The sequence below is a fragment of the Salmo salar genome, chromosome ssa21 (assembly GCF_905237065.1).
Source record: "Salmo salar chromosome ssa21, Ssal_v3.1, whole genome shotgun sequence".
Classification (NCBI taxonomy): domain Eukaryota; kingdom Metazoa; phylum Chordata; class Actinopteri; order Salmoniformes; family Salmonidae; genus Salmo; species Salmo salar.
This window is the reverse complement of record NC_059462.1, coordinates 30,788,640-30,814,270: the sequence shown is the minus strand read 5'-3', so window position 1 is coordinate 30,814,270 and position 25,631 is coordinate 30,788,640. Positions and strand designations below refer to the sequence as shown.

Genomic DNA, 25,631 nt, shown 5'->3' with positions numbered 1-25,631 from the left:
ATTTTATCAATACATTTGATTGATGGACTCTTTCTCTCCCCAGGTGAAGCTTCTCATCTGTGCATTCCGTGTTCAGCTACAGTGATACGTAGCACCTGCCCAGTTCAGAGTTCGCAAGCTGTCTGGACCCAAAGCACAGCATGGAAGATTGAGCATGAATCGTGTGTGTGTGTATGTATGCAATCTCACAACGTGGAGAACAGTTTGAGCCACTCCAGGCTACCTTCAGATAAAGTTGTTGGACATTCAGCATCCACCCAGAGTTTGAGAGACTGTCTCTCTGGCATAGGATTAAAGGACAAGAACAGCATCTCAACCCTGTCCAATCATGTCTATTTATGTGTGTGCAATTAATAGTCTAACAGAAGTGTGTGTGTGTGTGTGTGTGTGTGTGTGTGTGTGTGTGTGTGTGTGTGTGTGTGTGTGTGTGTGTGTGTGTGTGTGTGTGTGTGTGTGTGTGTGTGTGTTTAAGGGGACAATATCCTGATGTTTTGTTTGGGACCTGGGCGCTCTTGATGGCATCACAGGCAAGGAGTGAATGAAGATACTTTGGACCAAGTTAATGCTTTGCTCAATTATACAATTTTAGACCTTTTTATATTTTTGAATTGAAGAATTTTTCATTTTGCCTTTCTGGAGTTGTCTATATTTTATGGTCTGTACATACACGTGTGGGGTGTCATACATTTCAATGATTATTGTTAATTTAGGCACCTTTACCACTGTTGGAGTGGGTTAAATTCTAGCATGTACAGTGCAAGACACTTCAGATGTTAATTTACTAAAGGTCTAACATGACTCCTTAAATGTTGAATCCTGTTTCTTGGGATTAGAGGAAACACATTCTGATGAATTCTTTAGTCTAGAACTACATGAGAGCTTTCTAGAATGCATGATTTTAACTACTTGAGCAAAATAGACATCCAGATCACTTGTAGTTGAAGTTGTTGCAATGACGATAATGCAGAGCACATCCTGGCTATGCCATGCCATTGTAGACGTATGATAAATATAGGATAAACATCTACTGTAATATGAATAGGAATTGCCGTCCTTGTTTTTATAAGATGTTGGAATTAATTTGAGGATTCCTTCTGCCTTAATAGCCACATCATTGAAATCATTTCCCCTTTTCTGTCAACTGCTGTGCAAACTGTGGCAACAAAGTAAAATGGGGTATAATTCACAAAAGGATAAACATGTCTGTAGTTTTTTCTGAAGATTTGTCAATTTTCTTTATGTAATTTAATTACGTTACTGGTCTGTCAACATTTTTCTGACATTGTCTTTGTTTGTCTAATGTTGATACATTCAGTTTTACTTCAAACACTGCCATTTTACAAGAATCTCCATATGAACTCTATAACCCATCCTGGCTACAAGTACCCAAGAACCCTGGCTAACACACACACACATCTGCTTGTTGGTGTAGTGTCAGTGAGTAGATCAGGAACAGGTTCCAACATTAATTATGCTTAAGACTAGGCTTAGTTCAATAAAATTGTGAGATTTTATTTCTGTCTATGGTGTCTACCGGCATGTTATCGCTGACATCTGACACCACGAGTCTGTCTCTATGATAAATGAAGTGTACATATATTTTCATATCATATTCATAAATGACTGTAAACAGAATGGGAATTTAAGGTATTTTGTTGAATATGTTGCGAATTCAGCCAACTACCAGCTGTCAGACAAACGGAACAAGAATGTTCTTTATTTCCTGAATGTCAAGTCACCAATGGAAAGTCCCTAACATGAGAACAATAGTTTCTGTTTACCTCACACAAGGGAAAGCTCATACCATTACAAGTACACAGTTTGTATATCTGGTTATCTCAGACCTATGAAATCTCTTCAAGGCCATAATGTATGGTACTGTAGGCATGGAAACAGAAAAGAGTAGTGCCTTAGCAGGGGACATGCTTTTTAGGCACTTTGCTTTTACCAGTATTTCTAGCATTATCCACTAGTGTTGCTGCAAGTAGAAAATCCTATGTTCTTTAATTGACACAAGCTGTCTTCAATCAATGAATTGTTGTGTGTTTGGTGGGGGGATGGCTAAGGTGGTAAGTGCTATGGGGAATACTTGGGACGTCCCTAATCTTTACCCCCTACCCTTTTTACATTTAAACTTCAATGGGGTGGGGATGTCCAAAGGATCCCGGATAGCAAGGTTCATGGCCTGAGCCAGTGGAGTCATAGCTCTGTGAATCTTAAAGAGCAACTTCCTATAAAAAATGACTTTTCATTTAGAAACCACCTATGTGGCATCGATATGAGTCCTAAACATTTATTCTACTGTCAAAATTGACTACGAAGTGTAAATAAGATAGTTTTGGTCTTAGTTACTCTCGTCCAAAATGGCAGCACAACATAAATTAAGGTTTGGTTTGTTTCAAACCTACCCACAGCTGGCAGCACACAATTAATCATCAATTCGGAGTGCAGCTGCACCCAACCTAGTCGTAATGCCATGGTAAATTTGGGTTGATTTTGAATATCCCTTTGGGGCTAGTTAGGGATTGTCTGTATATTACATAATGTACATGGGACAATATGTTAAAATTCCAATAGCTCCAAATTTCAATCACTTAACCTCAAACCAACTATAAATTGTACATGTACAAATATTGAAAGCATTTAATGAGACGAAAAGGTGTGCCACATGCAAATATTGTCTAATTAACCAGGTTTCCATCCAACCTTTTTAAACTTTACAAATGTTGACAAAACTAAATATGTTAGACAATATGTGATATTTTTGTGTCTGTAAAATTAATTATGCGAGAAATGTAGGTGGAAATGCTTGTATGCGCACATATCTCAAAAGGTGTTTTTGGGTCAAAAGGTGCACTGGGTCATCATGTACAGCCTTTTAGCCGCAACAAGTCAATTTGATGGAAACATCTCTGGTGGGAAAATGTGCATATGTTTTCATGGGGATTTTAGAATATTTGTATGAAAATCTGTCCCAGTTGGATGGAAACCGAGCTATTTACACTAACTAGGTTTTCATCCAACATTTTTATGTGAGTTAAGTACATGTCGAATAATAAATGTCAGGACAGGCCTGATGGAAACAGCAATTATGTCTGTAAACTTTCCAAATGTGAGGAAACATTTTTATGTCAGTAAAATGAATTATGTGAGAAATGTCAGTGGTAATGCTTTTAATGCGCAAATATTGATATAATAACCATCATGTTGAAGTAAACTTGGGGTCACATGATGACGTGTGGTCTTCCCCCTACGACATGTTTACATTTACGTCATGTAGCAGACACTCTTATCCAGGAGAAATTAGGGTTAAGTGTCTTGCTCAAGGGCACAGCCAAATTGTTCACCTAATCGGCTCAGGGTTAAAACCAGCAACCTTTCAGTTATTCTTAACCACTAGGCTCAAACCTCCCCTGACGGCTTAGGAAAGCATGCAGTTTATGATGTTACAGATGAAATAAGTTATGATGAACTTCACAGGGTGGTTAAAGTGCAAGGTGATGAGCTTGATGCTCCTTTCCAATAAATATCCAGGGTCTTATTCTGTTGACATGATGATCGATGCTTGGCTACAGTTTGACAAATAAAAATAATCTTGATCTTTGTCCATAATAATCTCATTATGTAGGCTATACCTGCACGGTAGGAGCTACCACCCGAATTCGCTACATTGGTGTCAGAAGTGGGATGGCACCCGTGAGAGCATCCGAGAGGCTGGTACACGAGGGACTTGATATAGAGAAGTGTGGGGACACGCTCTCCCAAAGGGTGACACTGGCGTACTTTCAGAAACGTTTGTACCTAGCCTAGTACATCAAGAGGGTCAAACCACTTGGCGTAACGGTTAAGGTGTTGGCTTGACAGTCGCTGGACCCGGGTTTGAGTCCCGGTCGGGGGAAAGGTGGGGCCTATTCAGTAAGATGACATGTAGAAATGTAATGTATAGAGTGGAAATAGGATTCTAATGTAATATATAGAGTTGACAGGATTCAAGGACAGAAAATAGTATGTTCTACACCAGGTATTCCCCAGGGGAACGTGCAATGCCGTCGGGGGTACGCCAAATAAAAATGTGATTCACATTTTTCTTTTATTTGTTCGTTTTTTAAAATGTATTTTTTATTCACATTTTCAAACAGTCCATTTATATTTTCCAAAGGGGCTATACATTTGGGTGAGGTTTTTTTCTCACCTGAGTAGCCTCGTTTCACTGACGAAAATACAGTTAAACCATCTAGTGTTCAGAGAAATAACACAATGTCAAATACAGGTAGCCTAGTAAAACAATTAACATCCAATCACATTAACCGTTACTCTCTTGCAGCAATTCCACTAACGGTCCGTATGTAGCCAAATGTAGCTGCTGCTCATTCCATTTGCTTGAAAATGAATAAATGGTTAAAAAATGAAAGTATAAAAACAACAGATACCATTAATAAGAAGGGGTTAGAAGCATCTTATATGGTGAGCTACTGAGTGGCTAGGACAGGCAAGCCCCATACTATTGTGGATGACTTAATTCTTCCTGCTGCTGCGGATATGGCTGGTACAATGCTGGGGGGAAAGGCCAAAAAAACTATACAGACAATGTCTTCATCAAACAACACTATTTCCCGACGCATCAGTGACATGGCAGGAGATGCGTCACATACAAGCCAGTGATTTTGATGCGTTACAGCTGGATGAGTCAACAGACATGGTGGGCCTGGCACAGCTCCTGGTATATGTCCGTTACATTTATGGGGGGTCAATAAAGGAAGACATCCTCTTCTGCAACCCACTGGAAACCAGGACAATAAGAGAGGATATTTTTTAAGTACTGGACAGCTTTGTGACATCAAATGGACTTTGGTGGTCAAGATGTGTTGGTATTTGTACTGATGGCACAAAAGCCATGACAGGGAGACATAGTGGAGTGGTAACATGCGTGCAAACAGTTGCTCCCGACGCCACTTGAGTACACTGCAGCATCCACCGAGAGGCTCCTGCTGCCAAGGGAATGCCTGACAGCTTGAAAGACGTTTTGGACACTACAGTGAAAATGGTTAACTTTGTTAAAGCAAGGGCCCTGAACTCTCGTGTATTTTATGCACTATGCAATGATATGGGCAGCGACCATGTAACGCTATTACAACATACAGAAGTGCGCTTGTTTTCAAGGGGCAAAGTATTGACACTTTTTTTTATTGAGAGACAAGCTTAAAGTTTTCTTTACTGACCATAATTTTCACTTGTCTGACCGCTTGCATGATGACGAGTTTCTCACACGACTGGCCTATCTGGGTGATGTTTTTTCTCACCTGAATGATCTGAATCTAGGATTACAGGGACTTATATTCAATGTGCAGGACAAAATTGAGGCTATGATTAAGGAGTTGGAGCTCTTCTCTATCTGCATTAACAAGGACAACACACAGGTCTTTCCATCATTGTATGATTTTTTTGTGTGCAAATGAACTCAAGCTTACGGACAATGTCAAATGTGATATAGCGAAGCACCTGAGTGAGTTGGGTGCGCAATTACGCAGGTACTTTCCTGAAACGGATGACACAAACAACTGGATTCCTTATCCCTTTCATGCCCTGCCTCCGGTCCACTTACCGATATCTGAACGAGATCCTCATCGAAATTGCAACAAGCGGTTCTGTAAGAATTTAATTTAATCAGAAGCCATTGACAGATTTCTGGATTTGGCTGCGCTCAGAGTATCCTGCCTTGGCAAATCGCGCTGTTAATACACTGATGCCCTTTGCAACGAAGTACCTATGTGAGAGTGGATTCTCGGCCCTCACTAGCATGAAAACTAAATACAGGCACAGACTGTGTGTGGAAAATGATCTAAGACTGAGACTCTCTCCAATACAACCCAACATTGCACACCCTTCTCATTAACCTGTGGTGAGTTATTCACGATTTTCAATGAACAAGTAAGGTTTTATATGTAAGATGGTTAAATAAAGAGCAAAATTATTGTTTATTATTATATTATTATTTGTGCCCTGGTCCTATAAGAGCTCTTTGTCACTCCCCACGAGCCGGGTTGTGACAAAACCTCACACTCATTCTTATGTTTAATAAATGTATCGTATAGTGTGTGTGTAGCAGGGTTACAATGATGGCAAAAAACATTTGAGAGTGCGCTGACCCTGGTGCTAGAGGGGGTATGCCGCTGGAGGTTGAATGTTTGAAGGGGATCTGGAATATAAAACGTTTGGGAACCACTGTTCTACACAATATATTTATATCTGAATGTCTTGTACCATTTCAATGTCCTGAACAGGCCTCTGGATGGTCCTTTATCTCCACTTAATCAGTGATGAAATTGCTTTGAGGAAGAACAAAGAGGGTGCGTTCCTCTGCCCAGGCGTTGCTGATGGATGATAGAACTTACAACGCCTGGATAGGTATTTTATGATGAGCTAACCACATATGTTATAGAAATCAGGTGCCCGACGACACAGTCGATGACGTAGCACACAACCATTGGTTGATGCAAGCAACGTCTGAGCAGGGGAACGCGACATGAGGATGGAGTGGATTGAGTGACAGTTGCCATACTCAGAGGGCTGTGGTCCAATTCTCTCCTCTTCTTGTAAGCTCAGTTTTCCACCACAAAACACCAGAACATGGTAAAAAATAGTATAAATGAGTTCACCTGCTTTTACACTATGATTTGACTGTTTTATGTGCAATGTTTCTTAAAATTAGGGACATATGTAAATGAACCACTAATCACATTAAATAAATAATAGTCTTCAGGGCATAGTTTTTCAAGTGTTTTAATTCTGTAATCCTCTTTTTTGCAATACAGAATCATATAAAAAAAAATAATGTAATAATTGCATAGGATCATTCTGATCCAGATACCACAAAATCAAGTTCACAGAATCCAGATTTTCATTTCTTTGAATAGGCCTATACCATTCGATCTACTGGACAGGTTATGGTACTACTTCTACACTGTCATAGGGAAACAGAGATGAGTACATAAATACATAAACTACATTAATAAGGGTACCTATATTAAAAATAATAAAGCCTGCAGATCACTTATGTTATAAGTAAGTACACACATTTATTTGACACATCTCAATATGACAACTGACCACATACCTATACTGCAGTCAATTTAACATGTAAAGAACGTTTTTTAAACCTGTTCGCCTTAATTACATTACATTTCTTTCTTGCATGCCTTTCACCTTTCTAAGTCCACCCTGAATCCACCCTTCTAGTGGGATCAAGATAATCCTGATTTTAGGCATCAAAACTATCCTAATCACCTTTGAAAACGCAAAAACTACATTTTATCCTGATTAAATGTCAGATTGGATGACCAAATCTGAACCTTACCGGGGATTTTCAGTTTTGAAAAACCCAATTCTAACATTTAATCCTATCAGATTGTTGAAATCCGATCAGATAACTTTTGAAAGACTGGGCCCAGAAATAACTTTGTCAAAGCAACTAAATAAGGTAGTGGGTTCAAATCTTCCTAGAAGTCAGAAAAACATGCCATGTGAAAATGAAGCTTTTGGGCACTTTAGGAAGTTTTTAGTTATATTTCAAATCTGATTTATGAAATGTTCCATGTGGTTTATATTAAAATGGGGCTGGTAGTTCCTCCCTGTCGCTGACCCATCCTCCAGCACAGTAGGTGGCGGTAATGCACCATTAACGCTGGAGGCCAAACGTCGATTAATCCCACCGAAGAAGAACGGCCCATTGGCGCGCATGCGTTCCTCGATGTATGTCAAGGCACAAAAGTGGCGCTATATCGTTTCAACCTACTCAGGTAAGAATTTCCAAGACCTTTTATACAATTTTACGGTTAATTAGTCAAAGTTGCAACAACTAGCTATGGTGTAAAACAGATGTCCACGGGCTTCCCGTGTCTCCTGTTATGTTTTAAAGTAAAAAAGCCGACCACTTAGCAGTAAATGTTTAACCCGCCTGAGATTGTATTTATTTCTCATCCTCTTGCCTCTGCCCTCTTATTGTTTCGCTCTGTCTCTAATGGCGGACGTGAGGCGCTCCTGGTTGCTGACGGAAGAGGGGCACATTTTAGCCGTTGTTGAACATGTTATATTATCTTCTGAGATTTGGAATGGTGTTGTAAAAACGACATACTGAGAATTATTGTTTTTAGGTCTGTCAAGTATTTTGACACAAACAGGGCAGTTAGACATGTAACAACAGTATAGCGCCTCCCTTCGGCAAGTTGCCTACGTCACGTGTATTTTCTTTGGTTGCACCGAATAGTTTCTGGGGTAACTTTCCAATTAAACGTTGACGTTACACAGGTATCTCAAATACAATACATTTGTTTTGACTGTTGTGAAAACAATGTCCACTGTATTGTGTTCGGAGCACGGTAGTTTTTTTCTTCTTCTATGTAGTGTTCTTGGATTTGTGTCAGCCTTGATTGGGCGCACAATTGGCCCAGCGTTGTCTGGGTTTGGCCAGGGTAGGCGGTCATTGTAAATCAGAATTTGTTCTTAACTGTCTTGCCTACTTAAATGAAATAATGTATTTTATACGTAAATCCGAGATACTCCATTTAGTATGGTGTTAACATTTCGTATGATGCACTACATGACCAAAAGTATGTGGGCAACTGCTTGTTGAACTTCTCATTCCAAAATCATGGGCGTTAATATGATTTTTGCTGCTATGATAGCCTCCACTCTTCTGGGAAGGCTTTATAGATGTTGGAACATTGCTGCAGGGGCTTTCAACCATTTAGCCACGAGCATTAGTGAGGTTGGGCGACTAAGCCTGGCTCGCAGTCGCCGTTCAAATTAATTCCAAAGGTGTACGATAGGGTTGAGGTCAGGGCTCTGTCCAGGCCAGTCACATTCTTCTACCCCGATCTCAACAACCATTTCTGTATGGACCTCCCTTTGTGTGCGGGGTCATTGTAATGGTGAAAGAGGAAAGGACCTTCCCCAAACTGTTTCTACAAAGTTGGAAGCACAGAATGGTCTCCAATGTCATTGTATGCCGTGGCGTTAAGATTTCCCTTCACTGGAACTAAGGGGCCTAGCCCGAACCAGGAAAAACAGCCCCAGACCATTATTCTTCCTCCACCAAACTTGGCACTATGCATTCGGGCTGATAGCATTCTCCTGGCGTCCGCCAAACCCAGATTCGTCCGTAGGACTGCCAGATGGTGATGCGTGCGTCATCACTCCATAGAATGCTTTTCCTCTGCTCCAGAGTCCAATGGCGGCGAGCTTTACAACTCCAGCCGACGCTTGGCATTGCACATGGTGATTTTAAGCTTGTGTGCGGCTGCTCGGCCATGGAAACCCATTTCATGAAGCTCCCGACCAACAGTTCTTGTGCTGACGTTGCTTCCAGAGGCCGTTTGGAACTCTGTAGTGAGTGTTGCAACTGAGGACAGACGATTTTTGAGGAATTTGTAATTCGCGCCACGCCTGTCATTGGATATTGGAGCAGGTGTTCCGCTAGCGGAACATCTAGATGTAAGAGGTTAACCTCTCTAGGGAAGGTGGGACGAAATCGTCCCACCTACGTAACAGCCAGTGGAATCCTGTGGCGCGTTATTCAAATACCTTAGAAATGCTATTACTTCAATTTCTCAAACATATGACTGTTACACCATTTTAAAGACAAGACTCTCATTAATCTAACCACACTGTCCGATTTCAAAAAGGCTTTACAACTAAAGCAAAACATTAGATTATGTCAGCGGAGTACCCAGCCAGAAATAATCAGACACCCATTTTTCAAGCTAGCATATAATGTCACATAAACCCAAACCACAGCTAAATGCAGCACTAACCTTTGATGATCTTCATCAGATGACAATCTTATGACATTATGTTATACAATACATGCATGTTTTGTTCAATCAAGTTCATATTTATATCAAAAACCAGCTTTTTACATTAGCATGTGACGTTCAGAACTAGCATACCCCCCGCAAACTTCCGGTGAATTTACTAAATTACTCACGATAAACGTTCACAAAAAACATAATTATTTTAAGAATTATAGATACAGAACTCCTCTATGCACTCGCTATGTCCGATTTTAAAATGGCTTTTCGGTGAAAGCACATTTTGCAATATTCTAAGTAGATAGCCCGGCATCACAGGGCTAGCTATTTAGACACCCAGCAAGTTTAGCACTCACCAAAGTCAGATTTACTATAAGAAAAATGTTATTACCTTTGCTGTTCTTCGTCAGAATGCACTCCCAGGACTTCTACTTCAATAACAAATGTTGGTTTGGTTCAAAATAATCCATAGTTATATCCAAATAGCGGCGTTTTGTTTGTGCGTTCAAGACACTATCCGAAAGGGTAAAGAAGGGTGACGCGCCCGATGCGTTTCGTGACAAAAAAAATCTAAATATTCCATTACCGTACTTTGAAGCATGTCAACCGCTGTTTAAAATCAATTTTTATGCCATTTTTATCGTAAAAAAGCGATAATATTCCGACCGGGAATCTGTGTTTTTAGTACAAAGAGAGAGAAAATAAAAACATGGGGTCGCCTCGTGCACGCGCCTCAGTCTCATTGTCCTCTGATAGACCACTTACCAAAGGCGCTAATGTTTTTCAGCCAGGGGCTGCTTCGACATAATTCAGCTTTTTCCCGGGTTCTGAGAGCCTATGGGAGCTGTAGGAAGTGTCACGTTACAGCAAAGATCCTAAGTTTTCAATAAAAAGAGTCAAGAAGCCCAAGGAATGGTCAGAGAGGGCACTTCCTGTACAGAATCTTCTCAGGTTTTTGCCTGCCATATGAGTTCTGTTATACTCACAGACACCATTCAAACAGTTTTAGAAACTTTAGGGTGTTTTCTATCCAAAGCCAATAATTATATGCATATTCTAGTTTCTGGGCAGTAGTAATAACCAGATTAAATCGGGTACGTTTTTTTTATCCGGCTGTGCAAATACTGCCCCCTACCCTCAACAGGTTAATTTTTCCGAGCTATTTTCACTCGAGCAAAAGAGGGAGGCTTGCACTGCTGGTGCTAGCACATGCACAGATCAAATACACCACAAACTCCAATTAGTGTTACGTGTCCTTATAATTTGAAATATTGATAAAAACAATCAATGACTGTACACCAATTTTTAATATAAGCAGAGTAAGATGTTTGTGACTAATGCCAATCGCTACCCAAGAATAGCAAGGCACCCTTTACTGGCTCAAACAGTTGTCCAATCAGCTTAGTAAACTTTTTGGGGAAATTGTTTGATCAGATACAATGCTATTTCACAGTGAACAAATTAACTGACTTTCAGCATGATTATAGGGAAAGGCCCTCGACATGTACGGCACTTTCAAAAAATGACTGATTGGCTGAAAGAAATTGATAAGAAGCTTGTGGGACCTGTTTTGTTAGACTTCAGTGCAGATTTCGACATTATCAATCATAATCTGCTGCTAGAAAAACTTATGGTTTTACTTCCCCTGCTATATTGTGAATAGAGAGTTACCCTCTGTGTTCTGTTAAAGGTATTCTTTAATGGAAGCCTCAACATAATCCAGGTAGAGTCAGGTGTTCCCCAGGGAAGTTGTCTTGGCCCCTTTTTTACTTTTTTCAATCTTTACTAATAACCTGCCACTAGCACTGAGTAAAGCCTGTGTGTCTGTGTACAGTGCCTTCGGAAAGTATTCTGACCCCTTGTATTCTAAAATGGATTAAATAAATAAAAGATCCTCGGCAATCTACCTACAATACCACATAATGACAAATCAAAAACGGGTACACTGCTCAAAAAAATAAAGGGAACACTTAAACTAGGGCTGGGCGATATGGACCAAAAGTCATATCCCAATATATTTAGGCTGAATATCGATATATATCCCGATATTTTTTCCGTAAAGTAAGAGCAAATGTTCAGTCAAAGTCAAAGCCAGATATGACATGTCTCAAGTAGTTTTATTGAAACCGGCTATTTCAGTGAACAGTTGAAAAATCAAATGAATAAATAATAAACAGGGCTCTTCACCTGGTTCAGATTAAATGCTCAGCTGTTCAAATAACAATAACATGTAAACATAAACACTGTATAACAACAGGAGTACCTTTTTTGAAATCAAAGCTCCATAAGGTGCCTGACTTCAGTGTACATTTGTGGCAGTGCTTCTCGTGCAAAGTAGTTGCGACTGGGAAGCTCATATCTCGGGTCCATAGTTTTCAGTAGCTTTTTGAATCCGACTTGTTCCACAGTTGCAACAGGGACCATATCTTTAGCAATGTGATAGGACACCGCTTTAGTTATAGTACACCACTTGGCAATTTTCTTTTCATAAGGCACACTGCGGGAAAATGAAGTTTGCAGTGAGCTTTGTTTCGGGGCTGGAGCTTTTTCGGGTTGTCGGCGGCTTGCGGCTGGGGCTTCTGCAGCGCGCAGTTTCACACACTCTTCGTATTGCAGTTTGTGCCACTGTTTTAGGTGGTGAAAAAGATTTGTAGTGCTTCCACCCCTGGCTGTAACTTTTTTATGGCACTGCCTACATATAACGTGATTTTGTTGCTCATCTGATACTTTGAATCCGAACCATCTCCAAATTACTGAGCCAATGCTTTTTCTTTTACTAACCAATTCCTCCTCAAAACGCTCCGCAGACGCTGTTGCTTCCTCCATGTTTGTTGAAGTGTCTGTTCCTGCCCCTCCCCCCTCTGTGCATGAAAGAGGAGGAGGGGCGCGGGGAGCAGCGCAGAGAGCTCCGGGTCTGCAGCTTGCTTGGAGCAAGGATCAAAGCGCAAATTTGAACTATATCGATATATGCGAAATGGTCTAATTTCATATCACATTTAAAATATATCGATATATTTTTTTATATCGATATCGCCCAGCCCTAACTTAAACAACACAATGTAACTCCAAGTCAATCACACTTCTGTGAAATCAAACTGTCCACTTAGGAAGCAACACTGATTGACAATAAATTTCAACTGCTGTTGTGCAAATGGAATAGACAACAGGTGGAAATTATAGGCAATTAGCAAGACACCCCCAATAAAGGAGTGGTTCAGCAGGTGGTGACCACAGACCACTTCTCAGTTCCTATGCTTCCTGGCTGATGTTTTGGTCACTTTTGAATGCTGGCGGTGCTTTCACTCTAGTGGTAGCATGAGACGGAGTCTACAACCCACACAAGTGGCTCAGGTAGTGCAGCTCATCCAGGATGGCACATCAATGCGAGCTGTGGCAAGAAGGTTTGCTGTGTCTGTCAGCGTAGTGTCCAGAGCTTGGAGGCGCTACCAGGAGACAGGCCAGTACATCAGGAGACATGGAGGAGGCCGTAGGAGAGCAACAACCCAGCAGCAGGACCACTACCCCCGCCTTTGTGCAAGGAGGAGCAGGAGGAGCACTGCCAGAGCCCTGCAAAATGACCTCCAGCAGGCCACAAATGTGCATGTGTCTGCTCAAACGGTCAGAAACAGACTCTATGAGGGCCCGACGTCCACAGGTGGGGGTTGTGCTTACAGCCCAACGCCGTGCAGAACGTTTGGCATTTGCCAGAGAACACCAAGATTGGCAAATTCGCCACTGGCGCCCTGTGCTCTTTACAGATGAAAGCAGGTTCACACTGAGCACATGTGACAGACGTGACAGAGTCTGGAGACGCCGTGGAGAACGTTCTGCTGCCTGCAACATCCTCCAGCATGACCGGTTTGGCGGTGGGTCAGTCATGGTGTGGGGTGGCATTTCTTTGGGGGGCCGCACAGCCCTCCATGTGCTCGCCAGAGGTAGCCTGACTGCCATTAGGTACTGAGATGAGATCCTCAGACCCCTTGTGAGACCATATGCTGGTGCGGTTGGCCCTGGGTTCCTCCTAATGCAAGACAATGCTAGACCTCATGTGGCTGGAGTGTGTCAGCAGTTCCTGCAAGAGGAAGGCATTGATGCTATGGACTGGCCCGCCTGTTCCCCAGACCTGAATCCAATTGAGCACATCTGGGACATCATGTCTCGCTCCATCCACCAACGCCACGTTGCACCACAGACTGTCCAGGAGTTGGCGGATGCTTTAGTCCAGGTCTGGGAGGAGATCCCTCAGGAGACCATCCGCCACCTCATCAGGAGCATGCCCAGGCGTTGTAGGGAGGTCATACAGGCACGTGGAGGCCACACACTACTGAGCCTCATTTTGACTTGTTTTAAGGACATTACATCAAAGTTGGATCAGCCTGTAGTGTGGTTTTCCACTTTAATTTTGAGTGCGACTCCAAATCCAGACCTCCATTGGTTGATAAATTGGATTTCCATTGATTATTTTTGTGTGATTTTGTTGTCAGCACATTCAACTATGTAAAGAAAAAAGTATTTAATAAGATTATTTCTTTCATTCAGATCTAGGATGTGTTGTTTAAGTGTTCCCTTTATTTTTTTGAGCAGTAAATTTTTAAACCTGCATATTTAGTTAATATTGCCTGCTAACATGAATTTGTGTCACTTCTCTTGCGTTCCGTGCAAGCAGTCAGGGTATATACAGCAGTTTGGGCCGCCTGGCTCATTGCCAACTGTGTGAAATCCATTTATTCCTAACAAAGGCCGTAATTAATTTGCCAGAATTGTACATAATTATGACATAATATTGAAGGTTGTGCAATGTAACAGGAATATTTAGACTTAGGGATGCCACCCGTTAGATAAAATACGGAACGGTTCCGTATTTCACTGAAATGATAGTTTCCAGATTTGACCATATTAATGACCAAAGGCTCGTATTTCTGTATGTTATGTTATAATTAAGTCTATGATTTGATATTTGATAGAGCAGTCTGACTGAGCGACGGTAGGCAGCAGCAGGCTCGTAAGCATTCATTCAAACAGCACCTTTGTGCGTTTTGCCAGCAGCTCTTCACAATTCTTCAAGCATTGTGCTGTTTATGACTTCAAGCCTATCAACCCCTGAGATTAGGCTGGTGTGAAATGTGAAATGGCTAGCTAGTTAGCGGGTGCGCACTAATAGCGTTTCAAACGTCACTCGCTCTGAGACTTGGGAGTGGTTGTTCCCCTTGCTCTACATGGGTAACACTGCTTCGAGGGTGGCTGTTGTCGATGTGTTCCTGGTTCGAGCCCAGGTTGGAGAGAGGAGAGGGACGGAAACTATACTATTACACTGGCAATACTAAAGTGCCTATAAGAACATCTAATAGTCAAAGGTATATGAAATACAAATCGTATAGAGAGAAATAGTCCTATAATAACTACAACCTAAAACTTCTTACCTGGGAATATTGAAGACTCATGTTAAAAGGAACCACCAGCTTTCATATGTTCCCATGTTCTGAGCAAGGAACTTAAACGTTAGCTTTTTTACATGGCACATATTGCACTTTTACTTTCTTCTCCAACACTTTGTTTTTGCATTATTTAAACCAAATTGAACATGTTTCATTATTTATTTGAGGCTAAATTGATTTTATTGATGTATTATATTAAGTTAAAATAAGTGTTCTTTCAGTACTGTTGTAATTGTCATTATTGCAAATCAATAAATAAAAAGAATCAGCCGATTTTAATCGGTATCGGCCTCCTTTGGTCCTCCAATAATCGGTATTGGCGTTGAAAAATCATAATCGGTCGACCTCTAGGTTTGATGGTAAGAAATTGAGTTGCATTTGCAGTCTAGCAACAGGAATGTGCAATAACATCTGCTGAACATGTGTATGTGACAAATAACATTTTATTTGACTAGAATATTCTGTAATTTAGCATATTCCGGTGTTTCAAAACCGTAAGAAACTGATTAGTGAACTTGACCACCACCCATTTTTTTCTGATGTCATCAAGCAAGCAAAGAAACAAACAAACCTTAGAATGAAATTTACCGAATGGAAACAAATGTATTACAGCTCTCTTTCTTTTTTTTTATTGCTGTGTGAGTCGCATTACATGGGTTTTTGTAAGCCTGACACATTAAACTACTTGATTTTGCCTAGGCTTCAGAATTGTATGATAATTCACGTTGCACTTGGAGAATATTAACCCTTTATTGTCCATGGTTTGAGACAAAATGGATCCCATGATGCTGAGGGAGTTGCTGTGTTTACTATGTTGTCATAACAAAATGACCATTCAGTTGTGTTCAGCTTTGGTCTTTGGGGGGTGTCCATCACACTCATGAACGGCTGTGCAACAGCATTGGCATTCTACGTCTCTGTGGCAACTACAATCAGTTGCAGTCTACAATCTTGTTTGATATAGTGGACTGGATTATACATGGACCCAAACTGGAGAATGAGCGTGGCGAGGTAGTGCTGCATCTCGGCTCCCGTTTGGTGCCTACTGCCTAGTACTGAATGTTAGCCTGATGTCTACCTTCAGATAACAACCAACCCCCATGGTAGTCTCCTGGTCACTATGGCAACCAAGGTGTTGGATCACTTGGCAACAGAGATGGTAGAGGTGGACGAAGGGGGAGGAGAGGGACAGAGGATAGATCTGTGACACTGTTTGTAGGGGGAGGTAGAGGTTTGAATGAGGGGAGAACCTGGACAGAAGGAGTAGAGGGAGACCAAAATGGGTAGGTGGGACTAGAAAGAGGGAAAGAACGAGAGAGAGAAAATGTGCAGAGATTAGTATTCTTGCAGGACAGTGGCTCCCCTGGACAATCAGTGGTATTGCATGGCTTTTTATGCTCCACATACAACCCTATCATTGTCCCCTGAACAGTCATGTTCCAAATACACCAATACTGTGCAGGCATGCACAGAATGTCAGGTATGTTTTACAATGCCTAGGGAAGTCTCCAGAATTCCTGCATAGAATTTGTGTGTCTGGAAAGCAACCACCGTCTCTTAACTGGACTTTACCTGAGCAGAGCTCATTAATGATTCTTAACCATTAATGATTCTTAATCAAGCGTCCCACCTACTCAACAGCCAGTGTAATCCCGTGGCGCGTTATTCAAATGCCTCAAAAATGCTAAAACTTCAATTTTTCAAACATATGACTATTTTACACCATTTTAAAGACAAGACTCTCGTTAATCTAACCACACTGTCCGATTTCAAAAAGGCTTTACAACGAAAGCAAAACATTAGATTATGTCAGCAGAGTACCCAGCCAGAAATAATCAGACACCCATTTTTCAAGCTAGCATATAATGTCACATAAACCCAAACCACAGCTAAATGCAGCACTAACCTTTGATCTTCATCAGATGACAACCCTAGGACATTATGTTATACAATACATGCATGTTTTGTTCAATCAAGTTCATATTTATATCAAAAACCAGCTTTTTACATTAGCATGTGACTAGCATTCCCACCGAACACTGCCGGTGAATTTACTAAATTACTCATGATAAACGTTCACAAAAAACATAATTATTTTAAGAATTATAGATACAGAACTCCTCTATGCACTCGATATGTCCGATTTTAAAATAGCTTTGCGGTGAAAGCACATTTTGCAATATTCTCAGTAGATAGCCTGGCATCACAGGGCTAGCTATTTAGACACCCAGCAAGTTTAGCCTTCACCAAACTCCGATTTACTATTAGAAAAGTTTGATTACCTTTGGTGTTCTTCGTCAGAATGCACTCCCAGGACTGCTACTTCAATAACAAATGTTGGTTTGGTCCCAAATAATCCATTGTTATATCCAAACAGCGGCGTTTTGTTCGTGCGTTCAAGACACTATCCGAAAGGGTAAATAAGGGTGGCGAGCATGGCGCATTTCGTGACAAAAAATTTCTAAATATTCCATTACCGTACTTCGAAGCATGTCAACCGCTGTTTAAAAACAATTTTTATGCCATTTTCTCGTAAAAAAGCGATACTATTCCGACCGGGAAAGCCTGTATACGTACAAAGAGAGAAAATAAATACATCTCGTGCCCTCGTGCACGAGCGTGAGTCTCAGAGTACTCTGACCAGCCACTATCCAAATGCGATAATGTGTTTCAGCCAGAGGCTGCCTCGATATCATTCAGCTTTTTCCCGGGTTCTGAGAGCCTATGGGAGCCGTAGGAAATGTCACGTTACGGCAAAGATCCTCAGTCTTCAATAAAAAGAGCCAAGATGAACAACAACTTGTCAGAGAGGGCGCTTCCTGTTTGGAATCTTCTCAGGTTTTTGCCTGCCATATGAGTTCTGTTATACTCACAGACACCATTCAAACAGTTTTAGAAACTTTGGAGTGTTTTCTATCCAAAGCCAATAATCATATGCATATTGTAGTTACTGGGCAGGAGTAGTAACCAGATTAAATCGGGTACGTTTTTTATCCGGCCGTGTCAATACCGCACCCTAGCCCGAACAGGTTAAGAAATCCACCTGCTAGCCTAAAAAGTGGTTGGCTATATTCTTATTTTTTCACATATACACAGCTTGTACCTGGAATACTTGCACATAACATGTTTACCATGGACTATGCTTACCCATAGGCTTATGGTAGGTTTATCCTAATAACCTGTGCTGTGTTTGTGTTGGTGCAGGTGGTAGCAGCCTAAATGGACGGGGAACACCAGGAAGAGAATCCTTCACATGAGAAAGAAAATGAAGAGAAGACTTCATGTGATGTGGAGAAGACTTTATGTGACATGGAGAGAGCTTTATGTGACATAAAGAAGAGTGCTGAAGAGAGCATTTCAAGTAATGACGAGAACAGTTCAGATGATGAAGTTGGACAAAGACTGGATTCAAAAGTTCCAAGTAGCTCAGGCCCTCTTCTATCTAATGCAGAACGCTCCTGTGATAATGAATCTGAGCCGTTGCCCCAAAAAACCCCACAAGCTAAAAAACCTCAACGCAAGAAATTCGCGCCACGGAAAGGTACAAGGTCAAGCTTACGTTCTAGCACAAAAATGACAGTCAGCACATGTAGTATGACAGATGATGGTAAAAGAAAATGGGACAAAAAGCACTTCTGCCTGTATTGCAATGAACCACACCACAAAATTTCAAGACATTTAGAAAGGATACACGCAGAAGAAGCAGCTGTCGCTCATGCTATGAGCTTCCCCAAACTCTCCAAAATCAGGTCTCTTTTGCTTGACCAACTCCGTAACAAAGGCAACTATCAAGTTCTTCAAAGTGGAGATGGTGAAATTGTGACTAAGGATAGACCCTCTTACGATGGTGTTTCTGTGCGTGACTGCCTGCCCTGCCAACACTGCTTAGCTTTTTTCAACAAAATAGATTTATGGAAGCATGAGGGCTCATGTAAAGCCAGAAAAGGACAAGATGAAAAGAGGGGAGGAAAAAGAGTGCGGGTCCAGGCTGCGTCCTCTCAACTTCTTCCATTGTCTGTCTACTCTACTGGAGGATGTGAAGAAATAATACACAATATGAATCAAGATGACATCTTATGCCACATCAAAAATGATCCCCTGATATGTAAATATGGCAATGCACTATCTGCAAAGCATTGCCATGCCAAGTCACAGTTTACATACATTGGATCAAAAATGAGGGAATTGGCTAGATTTGTACTTAGTGTAAATGAGATGGATTGTGGTGTCCAATATCTGCATGAAGTATGTGTACCATCCAAATTCAAATTGGCCGTTCATGCTGCCAGGAAAATGAGTGGTTTTGATCCTGCCTCCGACAGGTACAAGACCCAATCTCTTCCTTTAAAGATTGGCTATTCCTTGAAAAGAGCTACTGAAATAGCTTTTGGGGAGAGTCGTATGACAGAGGACCGTGAGGCAGAGGAACAAGCCAGAAGGTTCATTGAGCTTCTTGAAAACGATTGGAATAACTGTTTTTCCGGTCTGTCCCTCAGTGCTGTCCCTCAGTGTGATGAAGTTGATGTGTCTTCACTTACTGAGGATTTGATTAAACTTCAGAAGTTTCTCAAGGTTGCAGAGGACACAGCAAAGAGAGAATTGCTTGAGAGCCCCACCAACGCTGTCTGGAAAAAGCTCAATGAAACTCTTCTTGCCGAAATAGCTCTCTTCAACAGAAAAAGGACAGGAGAGGTTGCGAAAATGCTGTTGGAAACATACACAAACAGAAAGAAAGCTCCAGCTAGTGCAGACATTTTCAATAGCCTCTCAAGGCTGGAGCAGGAGCTTGGTGACGACAAACTAACCAGGGTGGAAATAGAAGGCAAAAATGGTAGAACAATGCCAGTCCTACTAACGGCGAGGATGATCTCATCTCTTGAGATCCTAATTGCAAACAGAGACAAAGTTGGTGTGTCAAAGGACAACCCTTATGTCTTCGCGCGGAGCCCAGATGCAGCAAGCTACGTCAGAGGGTCCGACTGTCTGAGGAAATTTGCTCATGAGTGTGATGCAAAGAATCCTGAAAGTCTGATCCATGCGACAGTGAGGAAAGAGGTTGCTATCCATTGCCAAATACTGAACTTAAATGAAAGTGAATTGGATCAGGTGGCAAAATTATTGGGACATGACACCCAGGTCCACAAAGAGTACTACAGACTCTCTGAAAACGCAGCACATCTAGCAGAAATCAGCAAATTGCTGCTTGCAATGGATCAGGTTCCAGTTGTAATTCCAGGGCCATCTGAGGAAAGGATTGTTTCACCTACATATGGTGAGTATCAGTTGCTTTGGAGAGTATTTGGACAACATTTTCATTTTGTTTCAAGGGTTAAATGTTCAGTCGAAAAATCCCAATTAAATGTTGTGCGATTTACATGTTAACTAGAGCTACATTTTTTAGAAGCTTGCAACTCATTACCCTAAAGTATTTTCTCTGTTCCTCTTTACAATATATGATAATGGCACATTCATGAATAATTTTCTTCTGTATGTATTAATTTCAAAGGGGCATATTCTGCAGGGACATATCCAGTGGGAACTGATTCTGCGAGGGCGTATCCTACTGGCACATATACCACTGGGTCATCTTATCCTACAGCGACATATTCAGCCAAGTCATATACATTGGGAGCACAGCCTTCAAGGTCATATCATGCTGGGACATATCCTGAGAAGTCATATCCTTCAGGATCACATTCTGCAAGGTCATATCATGCTGGGACAGATTCTGCAAGGGTGTATCCTACCGGGATAAATCCTGCTAGATCATATTCTACTGTGACACATCCTGCAGAGACCTATCCAGCAGCTTCGTATGCTTCAGGGACACATCTTGCAAGTTCTTATCCTGCAAGTCCTTATGACCTATCATCTCCTGTAAGATCATATGCTTCTGGGACAAATCCTGCGAAATCATATCCTGAAGAGACATATCCTATGGGGACATATCGTGCAGGGACACATCTTGCGGGGTCACAACTTGCAAGGTCATATCCTGTCGGAACATATCCTACACAGACACTTCCAGCGCGTACAGTTATTACGCCAACACTTAATGCACAGACACTTCCTGTTGGGGCAGTGCCTGTGGTTGCAGTTCCTTTGGGTGCAGTTCCTGTGGGGACAGGTTCTGTGGGGACAGATAAGGTGGGCACAGTGTGGAAACAGAGGATGTGGAGTGATGCAGCTAAGGCTGCGGTGAACCGTCAGATGGGACACTTCATCTCAATGATGGAGGTTCCAGGTAAACAGGACTGTGAAGTTTGCCTGCACAATGAACCAGCTCTAAGAGACAGGACATGGAGGGACATAAAAAACTATGTGCACAACACAGTAAAATCTATAAAACGGAAGAATGGCCTTACAAGAGTGGACCCCACAAAACAGACAAAGAAAGGAGCAGCAAAGAAACTAAAAGAGGCAAAGCGTGCTAAAGAATGCGTTGGTGGAACAATGACAGTACCTGCACAGGGTCAAGAGGACAGACTTGAGGCAGGTCCTGTGGCAACACCAAGGAAACAGAAGATATGGAGTAATGAGGCTCAGGCTGCGGTGAGGCGACAGCTAGGAGACTTCACTAAACTGATGAAGATTCCAGGTAAAAAGGAATGTGATGCATGTCTTGCAGCTGAACCAGCTCTACAAGGCAGGACATGGAAAGATGTAAAAAACTATGTGCGTAATACATTAATGACAATGTGTAGGAGGCATATTTCAGGCAAACAAAACATGGACCATGAAAAACCAAGTCCAAGGACACCGAAACCAGGGGTCCAACAAAATCCAGGGGTGCATCAGAAACCAGGGACGCTGTTGGGACTTCCAGAAGATCCTCCTGTTTATCTGTATTTATGATTACCTTGAACTAGTTTTAAAAAGCTTTTGATTTAATCTGACATCCTTGCTCATTCTGATCTCACTTTGTAACATAAAGCAAGAATGTAGAACCATTTTAAGGATATAATATCACTACGTACTTTATTCTACAAATGTATCCATAGCAACTAGGCTACATAGTGACGTAGTATACATATAAACTTGTTTAGCTGACTTTTACGTACATTTTCTGAGCTTCTTTTTAACTGCAACATTAATTTTGGCACGATGTATTGTGATGCCCAAATTAATAATCCTTTGGCATGAGCTACACCAACGATGTATCTAAACCCTGGATTGCAGATGCTATGTATTGTCCTTTAAGAGGCTTTGAAGACACTGGTTGGCCTTGTTGGCACTCCCCACTAGGTGTAGTCCTCCATAGGAATGACTGGAATTCTACAGTATTTTAATCAAATGTTTCAAGGACAAAATTACATGTATTTTGTTGTTGTAGTGAGGACAGTAACATTAGTACTCTAAAATACTTTAAGGAAATTTTGTGTATTTTTGCCTGTACCATTGTATGTGTAGCTAATGTTTTTGTCTAGGTTAGGTTTTGAGTTAAAACAACTGTTCAGCAAACCTAGGTTTTGGTGGGTTAGGCTATTCCTGGTAGAATGGGTTAAAGTACTACATTTGTGTCCAGGTTAGAGAGTATGGTTTGATGTTTGAGCCGCTTGAAATCGACCAATCACGTCAAGAAAAATGTTTCTTTGGCTGTTCTAGAATTATACTGTACGAAAATATTAGCGCAGCTTGTTAAGTGTTGGTCCCATGAGCTAAAATAGAAGATGCCAGAAATTTTCCATAAGCACAAAAACCTTCTTTCTCTCAAATGTTGGGCACAAATTACTTCACAGCCCTGTTAGTAAGCATTTCTCCTTTACATTACGACTTACAGTAAGGAGTGTATACATTTCAATATTTGTTCATACTGGTCCCACGTGGGACTCAAACCCACAACCCTGGCATTGCAAGTGCCATGCTCTACCAACTGAGCCACACAGGACCTCCTTTACCAAGATAACCCATCCACCTGACAGGTGTCGCTCTCCCAGACTGCAAAGAACCTTGGCGTGACCCTGGACAACACCCTGTCGTTCTCTGCAAATATCAAAGCAGTGACCCGCTCCTGCAGGTTCATGCTCTACAACATCTCTGTACATTACGACCCTATCTAACACAGAAAGAGGTGCAGGTCCTAATCCAGGCACTTGTACTCTCCCGTCTGGACTACTGCAACTCGCTGTTGGCTGGGCTTCCCACTTAACCCATCAAGCCCCTGCAACTTATCCAGAACGCTGCAGCCCACCTGGTTTTCAACCTTCCCAAGTTTTCTCATGTCACCCCACTCCCTCCGCACATTCCGCTGGCTTCCAGTCAAAGCTCTCATCCACTACAAGACCATGGTGCTTACCTACGGAACAGCAAGAAAAACTGCCCCTCTACCTTCAGGCTATGCTCAAACCCTACACCCCAAACCGAGCACGCCGTTCTGCCACCTTTGGTCTCTTGGGGCTCCCAGCTCAGCCCAATTCAAGTTCTTCTCTGTCCTGGCACCCCAGCTTCCCCTTGAAGCTAGGCCAGCAGAGTCCGTCACCCCCCCCCAGAGGAAAAATGCACTTTCTATGCCTGTGATGTGGTTGTCCCACCTAGTGCATTCATCTTATGATAGCTAACTGTATGTCGTTCTGGATAAGTGTCTGCTAAATTACTAAAATGTAAACAGCATGATCATTACTCAGATGCACCTTGTACTGGGGAAATGAAAAGGCCACTTGATAATGTGCAGTTTTGTCACAACACAATGCTACAGATGTCTCATGTTTTGAGGGAGTGTGGAATTGGCATGCTGACTGCGGGAATGTCCACCAGAGCTATTGCCAGAGAATTTAATGTTAATTTCTCTACCACAAGCCGCCTCCAACGTTGTTTTAGAGAATTTGGCAGTACGTCCAACTGGCCTCAGAACTGCAGACCATGTGTAACCATGCCAGCCCAGGACCTCTGCATCCAGCTTCTTATGCACTTATACAGCTAGTTGAGTGCAGTCTTAGTGCCAGCATCGGTTTGTGGTGGTAAATAGATGGCTACGAATAATATAGATGGGAACTCTCTTGGTAGATAGCGTGGTCTACAGCTTATCATAAGGTACTCTACCACAGGCGAGAAATACCTCGAGACTTCTTTAATATTAGACATCGCGCACCAGCTGTTATTGACAAGTAGACACACACCCCTGCCCCTCGTCTTACCAGAAGTAGCTGCTCTGTCCTGACGATGCACGGAATACCAAGCCAGCTCTATATTATCCGTGTCGTCGTTCAGCCAGAACTCGGTTAAACATAAGATATTAGTTTTTAATGTCCCATTGGTAGGATAGTCTTGATCGTAGATCATCCAGTTTATTCTCCAGTGATTTCACGTTGGGCAGTAGGACGGATGGTTGTGGCAGTTTACCCACTTGCCGTTGAATTCTCACAAGGCAGCTCGACCTCCTCCCCTGTATCTCCGTCTTTTCTTCACGCGAATGACAAGAAAAAATGTATTCCCTCCCAGGCCCACCCATGGCTGTGCCCCTGCCCAGTCATGTGATATCTGTAGATTTATTTGCTTATGAATTTTAACTCAGTAAAATTATTCAAATTTTTGCATGTTGCATTTATATTTTTGTTCAATATAGAATCTTCACATGACTACACAAAGACCAGCTCCATTAAATGTTTTATTTTAATGGATTATACATACATGCATACATACATACATACATACATACATACATACATACATGTAACTGAAATGTGTTTTGCCAATTGGAAACAGTTCCTTTGTTCTGTGTGTGTGTAATTGGTTTTAGAGAATCACAGAGCCTATTCCTCTTGTACTTCGGTCTTTAGCTGTCCATGTACACTACCGTTCAAAAGTTTGGAGTCACTTAGAAATGTCTTTGTTTTTGAAAGAAAAGCAAATGTCTTTGTCCGTTAAAATAACATCAAATTGATCAGAAATACAGTGTAGACATTGTTAATGTTGTAAATGATTAAACGGCTGATTTAAAAAAATATATAAAAAAAAATTATAATAATAATTATATCTACATAGGCGTACAGAGGATCCTCCCACTCTTTCTATTCTTGTTAGAGCCAGTTTGCGCTGTTCTGTGAAGGGAGTAGTACACAGCATTGTACGAGCGCTTCAGTTTCTTGGCAATTTCTTGCATGGAATAGCCTTCATTTCTCAGAACAAGAATAGACTGACGAGTTTTAGAAGTCCTTTGTTTCTGGCCATTTTGAGCCTGTAATCAAACCCACAAATGCTGATGCTCCAGATACTCAACTAGTCTAAATAAGGCCCGTTTTATTGCTGCTTTAATCAGAACAAGTTTTCAGCTGTGCTAACATAATTGCTAAAGGGTTTTCTAATGATCAATTAGCCTTTTAAAATGATAAACTTGGATTAGCTAACACAACGTGCCATTGGAACACAGGAGTGATGGTTGCTGATAATGGGT

At 41.6% G+C, this 25,631-nt stretch overlaps 2 protein-coding genes across 5 annotated transcripts in view; both read left to right on the top strand.

Moving 5' to 3' along the window:
- Nucleotides 1-25,631, top strand: part of LOC106582063 (M-phase phosphoprotein 8) — a 63,416-nt gene that overhangs the window by 35,785 nt on the left and 2,000 nt on the right. Inside the window, exons 14-15 of one of the 3 annotated variants that reach the window (XR_001323236.2) lie at nt 44-171; nt 473-1,522. The exons of 1 other annotated variant lie outside the window; for it this stretch is intronic. Coding sequence is in view for 1 of the 2 variants with exons in the window: in XM_014164767.2 (XP_014020242.1) it covers nt 44-85 (42 nt within the window). In the remaining variant the exon portion in view is untranslated. Of the gene's footprint in view, nt 1-43; nt 1,523-25,631 lie in introns of those variants that run through there. One more of the 3 variants, XM_014164767.2, reaches the window with a different exon arrangement.
- LOC106582064 (uncharacterized) lies at nt 7,716-24,770 on the top strand. 2 transcript variants are annotated; one of them, XM_045704671.1, is made up of 3 exons: nt 7,716-7,796; nt 18,446-20,513; nt 20,763-24,770. In XM_045704671.1, the coding sequence occupies exons 2-3, from the start codon at nt 18,461-18,463 to the stop codon at nt 22,094-22,096; spliced, it is 3,387 nt and encodes a 1,128-aa protein (XP_045560627.1). In that variant the 5' UTR covers nt 7,716-7,796; nt 18,446-18,460; the 3' UTR covers nt 22,097-24,770. The 2 variants fall into 2 exon arrangements, with proteins under 2 accessions (XP_045560627.1, XP_045560626.1); XM_045704670.1 differs by having other exon boundaries at nt 20,748-24,770.

Excerpts from the sequence above, each read along its gene's own strand:
- LOC106582064 (XM_045704670.1), top strand. The coding sequence starts at position 18,461 with ATGGACGGGGAACACCAGGAAGAGAATCCTTCACATGAGAAAGAAAAT. Across the intron at positions 20,514-20,747 it reads GATTGTTTCACCTACATATG|GGGCATATTCTGCAGGGACA; the intron begins GTGAGTATCAGT and ends TTAATTTCAAAG.